The sequence below is a fragment of the Artemia franciscana genome, chromosome 8 (assembly GCF_032884065.1).
Source record: "Artemia franciscana chromosome 8, ASM3288406v1, whole genome shotgun sequence".
Lineage (NCBI taxonomy): Eukaryota > Metazoa > Arthropoda > Branchiopoda > Anostraca > Artemiidae > Artemia > Artemia franciscana.
In genome coordinates, this window is record NC_088870.1 from 23,705,010 (window position 1) to 23,718,010 (window position 13,001).

General features: G+C 34.4%; 1 protein-coding gene across 1 annotated transcript in view; it reads right to left on the reverse strand.

The window, feature by feature from the left end:
* LOC136030161 (serine/threonine-protein kinase Genghis Khan-like) overlaps positions 1-13,001 on the reverse strand; it is a gene marked incomplete in the record, with an annotated part of 195,824 nt that overhangs the window by 100,558 nt on the left and 82,265 nt on the right. The window contains 5 exon segments of the mRNA XM_065708888.1: positions 246-505; positions 2,269-2,375; positions 5,459-5,616; positions 10,949-11,118; positions 12,418-12,626. Coding sequence (XP_065564960.1) covers positions 246-505; positions 2,269-2,375; positions 5,459-5,616; positions 10,949-11,118; positions 12,418-12,626 — 904 coding nt within the window.

The window sequence follows — 13,001 nt, forward strand, 5'->3', positions numbered from 1 at the left end:
GCGTGGTTGGGATAATCTGCATATATTAGGCCAGTTTGTCTGTGACTCAATGTTAATAAAAGCGAAAACAAAAAAGGAACGGACAAAATGAATAAAAACAACATTTTTATCTAATGTTTATGATCTACTGCATAATTTTTCAGAGACTCAGTTTATGATCTACTGCATAATTTTCAGAGACACAGAGAGAGAGAAAGGGAAAGAGAAAGAGAGAGAGAGAGGGAGAGAGAGACAACAAATTTTACCGGCTGTCTTGAGTCGAAGTTGTTCACATTCCACACTGAACTGTTTGGTTTGTTCTTCTGACCTTTCTCGGAGTCTCTTTTCTTTTTCTATGTCTGCAAGTAGATCTTCGTTTCTCATTTCCAGCTCTCTTCTTAGCTTGTCTGACCTCCTAACATCGCTCCGAAGTCCGTCCATCTTCTGAAGTGACGATTCCAATTCTTCCTCTTTATCACGCACTTGTCGAGATAGCTTTGCTTTTTGCTGTCGAAGCTCGGATAACCTAAAACATAACTTTACTTAGATGTTTTCCTTTACATTTTTCAGTCACAAACAAAAATAGAACTTACTTAGTTTTGCGTTTTACAATTTACTCCAAGCCGAAAGATAAGCAATAAGAACGCAGCCCTAAGTACTATCTTTAGCCTCTTTTGGGGTGAAAAATAGCGGCAAATTCAGAAGTCCAAATTAGACAAGAGAAAGTTTCCAGGCAAGTCACAAAACTTTGTGACTTCTATGGCTGACGGAATTCTAACTTATATATATATATATATATATATATATATATATATATATATATATATATATATATGTATATATATATATATATATGTATATATATATATATATATATATATATATATATATATATATATATATATATATATATATATATATATATATATATATATATATATATATATATATATATATATATATATATATATATATATATATATATATATAGAAATGTTTGACACGTCACGCTAACTTCCGGTAATCCTTTATTTAAACATAATAGATAAAAAAACATATTTTAGGAGCTGAAAGATAGGAGGCTGGTAACCCCCTCCTAAACACCTCACCTTTTACACAAAGTCTTATAACACTTTAGAAAGTATCTTATTCTAATTAAACGACCCTTGTGTTTCAGGAGTCGTTCTTAAATAATTGAAAAAAAAAAAAAAATCAAACTTCAGTGTAAAGAGTGAGGCATTTAGGAAAAGATAACCCCCCTCATAGACGGAGTAATTCCTGTTCGTTGTAATTTTGTTCCTTACTTTCAGCAGAAAAAACTTGTTTTAAAAAAATTTAGTTTCTGGTCGTTTTCCAAATCCGGGAAATTCGGCTCTCTATCAATGGAATATTACCTCTTCCCCCCACCCAAATCTTCCATAGAAAATATCTCCCGCGGAACATACCTTCCGGGCAGTTCAATCCTCGTTGAAAATCCCTTTCCCCGAAAAAAAGGGAAAAAATCAAAGAGTCAGAACTCTAATGACAAAAAATTAATAATCCTATAAAACCAGCTCAGGCCACTTTCATGGGTTATTTACAGCTGAGTGTTGAGATAACATTACGCAATTTTTCAGTGCCTTTTTTTTAGATTTTAAGCCGAGATCATTTACAATTTTGTTGGAAAACGGGGGTAAAAACTTTTCTCGACAATTATATCATAAAAATTGTTGCTGGTAATTCAACTTTCGTATTTTTTTTTGCCAAATTCGGAAGATGCAGGGTCAAAATAACATGGCTATTGACAGTGGTGAGCGAGGACGCTATTCTAAGCATTGAGTAGTCCAAACAAGCCAAGCTCTATCCCAGATATTAAGATGCTGCAATGGCAAGGAATATGTAAAAATGTGGATGATAAAACAACCTGGACTACAAAATAGATTTCCAGCATTTTCAAACAGTTTTTTTTTTTATATAGCATTATCAGTTAAAAAATACCCTTTAAATATTCAAATCCTTTCAAAAATCAGCCCCTCCGACTCGCTCTTAGTTTAAGACTGGTCTTACGTATAAAACGTAAATGCATCCATACTTAACACACACCTAAAATGTGTGCGTGGATATGGGTCTTCCGTAAGTTTTTTTCGTAAATCAAACCTAAGGTAGTCTGAAAATAGGGGTCGTGTAGCCCTCTTCACAAACACGGGAAATTTCTAGCTTGAGATTCCACTGCGAATAGAGTTAGCTAATTCGACTTGGACAAAAGTTTAGAGTCTTCATGATTGCAATCTCTTTAGGTTTGTCACTTACTTATCGCTAATTTCCGTATATTCAGACATAGCAAGCTTTCTCTGACTCAGAGCATCTTGTAGTTCTTTAGACTGCAAACGTAGTTTTTCATTTGCTTCAGCCAGTTCCTGAAATAAAGTAAGGTAAATAAGTTGAGTTTAAAATTAACGAAGATTTCAAAAAAGAAAACATTCAGGTATGGCGCATATCACTAACTCAATAGCTGTATCAGAGCAATTTACAATTTAACCAAATTTGAACAGAAAGGGTTGTTTTATTTTTTTAATTTAGAAAAGCAAATGAGATTGAAATATCTCCCGACAACGATTCAAATATTAATTTTGAGTAACTTCAAACCGGTGGTTCAGTAACGAAAAATGTTTACTCTATAATCGAAGAAAAGTGCTAAGGAAGAAACAAAACTGGTCTTGACCACTATATATCAGTATGATGAAGAAAAACCTTACTTTTATGCAGACAAATCTTATTATTATTGAGCTTGAAGGTAATGTGGAATGTAATCAAGGCCAACTGTCTCTGGGTGAACAAAGCATACAAAATTTAGAGCTTGCATTAGGACAATTTTCGCACAGATTTAAAATTTAGCCCCAATTAGGCAGATAAGTGATTTTTAGAATACAGTTTAAATGATAACTAGGATGATCATTTCCATCTATAATACATAGACACATATACTAAAAAGTTTTATTTATTTTATGATTAGAATTGGAACAACTGTTTATAACTTAAAGATACCACTGTTACATTTTATCCTGTTTATACTAAACACAAAATCAATAGCGTAAAGACAAACGACATAAATCAAACCAAAAACTAAGCATGACAATAATTTCCTAACTACAATGTGCAATTTTCTAAGTACAATTTTTTCCTAAGCACAATTTTCCCACAAAAAAAAAAAATTGTGAAATCTGATGATAAACCATGGATTACTGAAGAGATTCGGAATCTGATGTGAGAAACGAATTGCATTTAACTGGACCCGTAAAAGATTTCAAAAGAGTAAGAAATTTAATTGTATATAAAATAAGATGTTCACGTAAGCAGTATGGGTCTAAAATAATAAGCAAAATATATAAATCCAGCCCAAGGAAGTTCCATGACTTAGTTCAGAACATTATCGGCAAAAAAGTAACCAGAGTTGAAGTGAGAGATGGCAATGGTAAACCCCTGTTACCTAATGAAATTGATGACTTTTTTGCATCAATTTGTAAAATTCATCCGCAACTAAGAAAATTACCACCGAATGATTCAGTTTCATATATCCCTATACTAGAGATTTGTTCAGTTGCTAAAAAGTTGAAGGCACTTGATTCTCGTAAATCTAGTTATCCTAGTGAGATACCAATTAAATTGATTATTGAGTGTGCTGATCTTTTATCTACTCCTTTAACAGCAATTTTTAACCAGTGTTTTATTGATGGTGTTTTCCCATGTATTTCTAAACAGGCGTATGTAACGCCAATCCCCAAATGCAAGGCACCTAAAGATATAACCAAGATGAGGCCGATTTCAAAAACTCCAGCTCTCTCAAAAGTATTTGAAAGTTTTATTTTTGATTGTTTATTTGAGGACATAAATGATAATATTGATCCCCAACAATTTGGATTTAGATCCGGGCATAGTACTGTTCATTATTTGGTTGCATTGTTGGATACTATCCCTAAGCACTTAGAAAATAATGGGGCCTATGTTGATGCATTATTTGCAGACATAGTTAAGGCTTTTGATAGTCTTGATCATAATGTAGTTGTGGAAGAAGCAAAGGCTATGGGTGCCCGTCCATTTGTTGTACGAATGCTCGCTAGTTTTTTTTTTGAAAGATCTCAGAGTGTCCAACTTCCTGATCATGAGCCATCTGAATTTGTAAATATTTTTTGTGGTTTGCCACAAGGGACTAAATTAGGCCCGCTTTCTTTTCTTATTGTTTTTAACCGTATTTTAACAATAATTCGTGAGCGTTTTAAATTTGCTGATGATTTAACTGTTTTATCACTGCGACTAAGCCCTCCAACTACTGAACAGTCTGACTTGACCAAAATCTATCATGATCTAAAAGCTGAATTAGGAAAGGTAAAACTGACGGTCAGTGAAACTAAGAGCTCTTATATGATGTTTTCCTTCCTAAAGGGTAACAACCACTCTTCTCATAATTCCATACTGCCAACAAAGAAAACTGTTAAAATACTTGGGATTTTTTTGGACGATGATGTAAGATGGAAATCGCACGTTGACTATCTGACTAAAAAAGGCGCCTCGCTTTTACATTCATTTTCCAACCTAAAAGATTTGGTACACCAACTGAGGTTTTAAAGTCTATATACTGCAGCTATGTTAGACCTTCTCTTGAGTATGCATGCCCTGCTTGGCATCCGGGATTGACAAAAGATCAAACAGATAGACTTGAGACGATACAAAAAGAGCTGTAAAAATTATAGTTGGACAAAACTACTCAACTTACGAGGATGCGCTTAAACAACTCAATTTGGACTCACTTGATAGTCGTAGACATGGCTTAACATATAGATTTGGACTAAATAGTTTGAATTCCCCAACTCATTGTCGTCTACCACCCAACCTTGAGAGCCCCCCAACTGAAGGACCAGTTACTAGACTCCGATAAATAAAAAAGAATTGTCTACAGTTACTGACTTGCTCAGCCTATAGTACTGAGAGATCGCATATCATTTGTTCCATATTTTACCCGTCATTTTAATAATATTGACGCGACTAATATTTAATGTTTGATTAATATGTGTTTGATTAATATAATGTTTGTTTAAATTTTCCTGTAGGTGTTTTTGAAGGCATAAATTATTTTTGTCATGACATGCTAATGCTAGCTCCGGCTATTGTAGTGAATAAATATATTCTATTCTATGTGGAGAACCCAACTGCTGTGATTAAGGCCAGTCAGCTACATAGGGGCTGATGACATCTACCTAAACAGCATTAGCGTGAATTTTTTTGCCAAAAACAAATCAAACGTAACTTGCTGTTCCCATTTCTTAATGTTAACCAATGTTGTCTGTGAAAAATATTCGGTTGCTGAACAGGCAAGTCACTCAAAATACAGGTGAAACTGATTTAACAGACAGGACTAACCACAGATCATCGAGTATGATCTTACTTGAAGTAGAATCTTACTTGAGTAGAGAATCTTACTTGAAAGTCACTTTAAAAGACTTACTCTTTGAGCTTCATCTCTTTCAGTTTTCAATGATCTAACCAATTTTTCCAATTCCCGAACTTTCTGCGTTTTTTCAGCTTCAGAGGTTTCTAGAATTCTAGCCCCATTCGTGATATCCCTAAGTTCTTCGTCTAAAGACGTTAATTGACGCATTAGTTCTAAAAGAAAACAAGAATTAGAATGCAAAGAAACGAGCAAAATGCACAAAATAATTACCACGAAAAACATTCCCAATACAACGCGTATGATTTTTCCGAATTACGGTATAAACAATGACGAAATTGTAGTTAGTTTGTGTAGAAATGTGGTTTGAGACCACAAAATGTCAAATCTATGAAAGGTGCCCTCAAGCGAAGCTTTTGCAGCGCCAACAAAAAAAAAGACTCTCTATTATATATTTATGCATTAATATAGAGTTATCATAACTAACAAAGAGATTGAAGTTCAAGCAGGGCCCTTAGGCCCATTGCCAATTTGATATTTCTATCTCTCTCTGTCCCTATCTCGAAGTTCCATAGGAGCTCACGGTGTAAAATTTTTTTGATGGATCGACAAGAGTTGTTTTGCATCTTCCCAGCACAAAATTATAAGTTCTCTTGCTCTACCATTTTCCCTTCCTTTCACCAACTGTTCTTTCAGGTTTCAACTCTATTTCCCAAGCCCACTTCTAACATATTGCGGATATGCTATTTCGATGTCCTGGATACATATGTGCAATTCGGTTTTCCTCTCCCCCCTCAAGTAAACGCTTGAAATCCACTTGAATCTCCTACCCCATGCATTGTGGAAGTTTCAATTTGATGCCACATGTCATTCTCAAGACATTGCAGATGATTTAAAAAATCACGTGAACACATAAATGGTTTTCTCAAAATATAGATCAAAATAACAGAATAGGGAATGGAAGGGAGGCTGGATACCCTCCAATCGCTTTTAAAAAAGGTATTAGACTAAAAAAAAAAACAACTAAAAGCAAGACTAGCATCGTGGGTAAAGCATCAGACTCCCAATCTCGAGGTCGCGGGTTCTAGCTCGTAATTGGGCTCTTTTTCTCTAGTAAAAAGTAAAGTATTGAGAATATATTTCTTTTGGGATAAATTTTACATTTATGGAGTAAAAATCCGATATTACACTATTTTACACATGTCATTACATAAAGAATTCAATTCAAGTTTGGGACATGGTCCTAGATTATACAAAATATACTTTACATTTTTGTTTTCATTATTATTAAAAATTGGTTGAAAACGCAGAAAAATAGGTTAATTTTATAGGTATTTTAATAAGGTTTAAAACAATCTCTGGACATATTATAAATAAAATAATAACTCTGGTACCAGCTCGGTGGGCTAGACTGATTGACATCAATCCGAGAGTAGAATTGCGGAAATTTCAATTGTTTCGCAAATACGGGAATGCCATCTATTTCACTTCTGAAATTAAATCAACCGTCAGGAATGACATAGAAATGGATTTAACAATGCTTTAACAACTAATGTCTGAATTTTTCGTTGTTGTAACTAATGGATAAAATTCATAGTCTTCTATTTAAACGAATTCAAGTTTTATGTAGACCATTTATCATGATTGATTTACGTTCTTTTGATGTCACTTATATCTCTACTATTATCTTTCCCTATCTATCTACATCATGTTGAACATTTTAGATATTTACGTAGCGTTTATTTATTATTATGAGTTTCTTTTGTTGTCTGATAATCAAATCAAGCAGAAGCAAGTTTTTCAATTGTACCTCTACATGAGCACAAAACTTGTTTGAAGGAAAGGCGGACTTTACTACCCCCATTCACGCTATGAAGCTAACTGGAATACAATCTGGGTCTTATATTGTTAAGCGTCTGATAAATAATTCATTTGTTCAATTTTTAAGCGTCTGATAATGTGATAGACCCCAAAAGAATAAGACTTAGGTGTCTCTTTGACGGATTGGTCTCTTTGACGGAACTCTCGTCATTACCATTAAATATTATTGTTCCTTTCTAATACTATTGGATCATTTGCTGTTCATATGCGTGCTTTGTCCAAATTAAATAAAAAAACTAGTTTTTTAACTGAAAGTAAGGAGCGACATTAAAACTTCAAACGAATAGAAATTACTCCGTATATGAAATGGGTTGTCCCCTCCGCAATCCCTCGCTCTTTACACTAAAGCTTCTAATTGTTTTAAAAAGTAGAACTGTGGCAAAGAGTCGAACTTTAGCGTAAAGAGCGAGGGATTGTGGAGGGGACAACCCATTTCGTATACGGAGTAATTTCTGTCCGTTTTAAGTTTTGATGTCGCTCCTTACTTTCAGTTAAAAAAAACTAGTTTTTTTTTTATTTAATTTCTGAACGTTTTTGAATTAATGCATGCTTGATTTTGACTCTCCCTACATAAATTATTACAAGGAAATTTGCATATTAATTCTTTTTTTTTTTGGCTAAATGGATTTCTCTTAGTTTTGATCAGACAATTTTGAGAAATAAGGGGTGGGGAAGGAGGCTTAGTTGCCCTCCAGTTTTTCGGTTACTTAAAAAGGCAACTAAAATTTTTTATTTTTAACAAACGTTTTTATTAGTGAAAAATATACGTAACTTAAGAATTAACTTACGTAACAAACTTTTATATTCTTATATTTTTATAATGTATATGAGGGGGTTTGTCCCCTCGTTAATACCTCTTTACGCTAAATCTTGAGTTTTGTCCCAATTCTTTAAGAATTACCCCTGAATCAGAAAGGCCGTAGAATAAATAGTTGAAATTACTAAAAATACTTTAGCATAAAGAGCGAGGTATTTATCTCCTCCTAAATACCTCGCTCTTTATGCTAAAGTATTTTTTAGAACCCCTCATATGCGTAATAATCTCTGTTCGTTTTAAGTTTTAATGCTACTCCTTACTTTCAATTGAAAAAACTTTTTCATGTTTATTTTTTCATTGTTTTTTTTTATAGTAATGCAAGAAAATTCCGCACCCTTTTCATTGAATTTCTCTTCCCCCATGACATATTCCTCCAAGGAAAGATCCTCCCGCATAGCCCCCTACCCTCAACCCCACCCCCAAACCGAAAAATCCCCCTGAAAACGTCTGTACAATTCCCAATAACCATTGCTGTATGTAAACACTGGTCAAAGTTTGTAACTTGCAGCCCCTCCCCCAGGAACTGTGGGGGAGTAAGTCATCCCCAAAGACATAGTTATTATGGTTTTCGACTATGCGGAACAAAACGGCTATCTCAAAATTTTGATCCGTTGACTGTGGGAAAAAAATGAGCGTGGGAGGGGGCCTAGGCACCCTCCACTTTTTTTGTCACTTAAAAAGGGCACTATAACTTTTCATTTCCGTTAGAATGAGCCCTCTTGCAACATTCTAAAACTACTTGGCCAATACGATGACCCCTGGATGAAAAAAAAACAAAAAAAAACAAAAAAAACACGCACCCGTGATCTGTCTTCTAGCAAAAAATACGAAATTCCACATTTTTGTAGATAGGAGCTTGAAATTTTTGCTGTAGGGTTCTCTGATACGCTGAATGCGATGGTGTTTTCCAAAATAAGGCAAATTTTCTCAGGCTCGTAACTTTTGATGACAAAGACTAAATTTAATGAAACTTATATATTTAAAATCAGCATGAAAATCTTATTCTTTTGATGTATCTTTTAGCATCAAAATTCCGTTTTTTAGAGTTTCGTTTACTATTGAGCCGGGTCGCTCCTTACTACAGTTCATTATCACGAACTGTTTGATTCAAGTTGTAAGAATAGAATAGTTTTGTTTATACAATCATAGTTTAGAACAAAAATTCCAACTAAATGACGCTAGTACTTACAACGAAACAAAAAAAAAAGAAAGAAAAAATACGAGACTATAGCTTACTAAACACTGACATGTAAAAAGGAACGAACGAATCGGCAAAACGGTTAGTTCTTGGAGTAGGCAATTCCAGTCTAACTTTGTTAGCTGATCTTGTGCTTACTTTATTCCTCATAGCTGGTGGTAGAATTTCTCTATGTTACTCACTGCTATGAAGAAATTGGGCTGCATACAGTGCCTACGAGTCAGCAAATCAGCTGAAACGTGGATTCAACAGCAGCGGTCCTTAACGTTTCGCCTATAATCTGATTGGTTGAATTCAAACATGGGGTGTGACTTTTATAGTCACACCTCATGTTTAAATTAGACACAAGGTCCAGCTAAAAGCATCTCTTTGGTGAGCGATAAGAAAAAATTCACTTTTTTACCCTATGTTCCTAATCTGAGCGACGAAATGGGAGAAAGAAAAAAAAATTAATATAAACAAAATAGAGCTGATTCAAGTACGGCTCAGAAAAAACAAAAAAACAGTCTCATTCTAGGTAGTGGTGTTTATAGAAGCCCCTCTTATATTTACTACTTTTATACTTATATTTACTATCTTATCTTATATTTACTTATATTATATCTTATATATTATCTTATATATTTACTTATATATTATCTTATATTATATGTTAGATTTACGACTATTATACTTTTATAGTCACACCTCATGTTTAAATTAGACACAAGGTCCAGCTAAAAGCATCTCTTTGGTGAGCGATAAGAAAAAAAAATCACTTTTTTACCCTATGTTCCTAATCTGAGCGACGAAATGGGGAGAAAGAAAAAAAAACTTTAATATAAAAAATACCGAAGTACTCAGAAAAAAAAACAGTCTCATTCTAGGTAGTGGTGTTTATAGAAGCCCCTCTTCCGCTTGCTTCTGTATTGGAAGCAGCCATCAGCAAGTAGGAGAGAGGCTATCAGAAAATAAATCTTCAATCAGCACAGCTATGAAACTATGCCAAAGGCAAGAGAGTTTTAATTCCGCCTTGGCTCAGCAAACCAATATAACCAAGACTACTCCATTCATTTTTATCACACCTCTATTATTCTCCCGTTAAAAGTCTCATAAAAGTTTTTAAGGAGACAGTTGAAATCAAAAAGCTTATCCACAAAATGTCGTTTTAATTTGATTTTTTTTTCATTGCTATTCCTGCACTAGACAGTTGAGCGAAGGTTTGAACTAAAAATTTTCAATTGTGTTCTTTTGTTTTTAGGTGGCTGCGATTATCCTCCTTTTTTCTCTGTTTTGATTTTTAGTCTTGTACATCATTTCCTTTCTCAACTGCAAACACAGTTGGGAGCTTTTGATATCAAAAATATTTTTGCCAAGCCTTATAAGAAAAAAACTCGCACAAATGGTCACTGACAGCTAAAAACTCAAAATTCATTTTGGATTTGTTCCGCTTTATTGTATAATGTATGCCGTGGCCAAAAAGTCAACCGAAATAAGGCACATATGCAGGAAAATAAAGAGAAAATTCCATGATCGTTAAGAATGTCCAAATCATTTCCTTTGGATCCCACACAAGTCACGTGCTTTCTCTTTTTTGATAAATTACCCCTCCTCCCCGTTAAATTCTTGCGAACGTTTCTAGCAAAAAAGTTCTATGATCAAGGAATGTTACCTCCATTTTTCTTAGTTAGCGTGTTCACTTCGTCTTGAAGACGACGCAAATCTGGACTTGAATCACCGTTTTTACCCTCACTTGTCGGACATGGTTCAGTGTCATCATCAAAGTTATTCGAAGGCGACTTCAGAGTATGAGCCACAAAATTGCCGTTTTTCGAAAGGATACTAAAATAAATAATAGGTGTATAACACATCATATTTTATATCTACTTTTCAATATAAATCTAAGCCTTATAAGTAATTAACATTAAAGATAGTGTATTTTCTCCTTTTCCCAACAATTATTCAGATTTTCTAACGCTAATAGATACCCACAAGCACATCCAATTTCCCTTTTTTCAGGGACCTAAGGATGAAAGGTATACGAGAAAGTAAATATTTTGGTCAAGATCCAGGCCTCATGAAATGATACATTTTTTTTTTTTTTTTTTTTTTTTTTTTTTTTTTTTTTTTTTTTTTTTTTTTTTTTAATATGCTTGAATCTCATTTGGGTCTACTTGACCTTGTCTACACGTCCTTCAAACTTCAAACTGATTAGAGACAACAATTTGCAGGCACATATTATCTAGTGTCAAGAATCCAAAGAGTTTCATTTTAGTTCATTAGTTGGATTTGTTTTTCTACATTGGTGTTCATTTGACCCAGGAGATTTAAGATGCAATCAAAAGCATCGAAGTCTAGTAGCTCGAAGTCTAGTAGCAGAGTCTTGGCCGATTGGAAAAGAAAGTTTTTTGGCTCATCTACAGATGAACAAAAGTTGATGTTAATTTATTTTTATTTATTTTTTATGTATTGGGGTCCTCATGACCCAGAGACTTTTGGTTATAGGTTTCCAGCTGATAAGAAAAAATACGTTTTGGCACATTTGACACATATTCGTATTTGGGTTTCCTGTAGCTGGTTGAAAATAAACTCATAGTTACATTTTTTTAAACCTGGGCAGAGCCTTTTTTTGTATATTCGAGTCCTCTTGGCTAATGTACTTACGGATGTAAGTTTCTAGCCGTTGAGAATAAAAACTTTTTGGTCCGTTTGGGGACACATTCATATTCATTAATTTTTTCTGCGCATTGAGGTTTCCTTGGGCTAATAACTTTTCCAGGTCGACTGCAGAACAGTTTTGTAACAACCCTTTTCAGGGGCTTCTGCTCCCAATTTTAAATATGTTCTTTACATCAAGGCCCCTTTGCCCTTAGAACTTGGAAGTAAGTTCCAAGCTATTTGAAAAATATGTCCTTTTGTTTAGGCGAAACCCAATGTTTAGGCGAACCGATGTTATTTTTCAATATTCAAGGATATATATAGTTCAACTGTGATGACAAAAAAGAGCATTTTGGCCCTTGTTTGGACCATCCAGTCCACTCCCTCTTCCCCTAAATTTGTGGTTTCCTTATTTTCCTTTCTCTAAGCAATTTTTTCATCTAGAAAAGGTGCTATGGCGATAGTGAACAGAGTAATGCTTACCTTCCTTTGGTGTAAGTAAATCCAATGAACGGTAAATGCAGGCCACTGAAAACTGGGTTGGCAGTTGGAGGAACGACATCTGAGCTCCTTAAATCATTTTCGTCCACATCAAAGTTGGAAGTGTCAGTAGGACTAGAGACATCGGGAACGTAAGGAGCAGCGCTATCTCGCAATGCATCCCAATTAACACCAACAAACCAAGGGTGATTCTAAAAAGAGAATAAGAATACACTGGTAAGGCCAAAAAGGCAGGGCCCAATGAGATTTTACATATGAAACATTGTTTTTTTATGCGATAGACCATCATGGTAAAATGGCATGTATAGGCGCATAATGGTTATTTTAATCAAAATTTGCTGTTATTTATTTAATTTGGTTCCTTCCATTCAAAATGTTGCCAACTCCCCCGCCCCCCTTAAACAAATCCCTAAATATGTTTTTAGTATAAGGCCTCATAAGCTCTACGAAGAGAACCTTTCCTACTGAATTATTGTCGTGAAGACACTCATCTGGTTCCATAACAGCAAAAGTTATTATTATGTAATTTCCTTAGCTTACACAAGCGAAACCCAGTGTCATCGGCT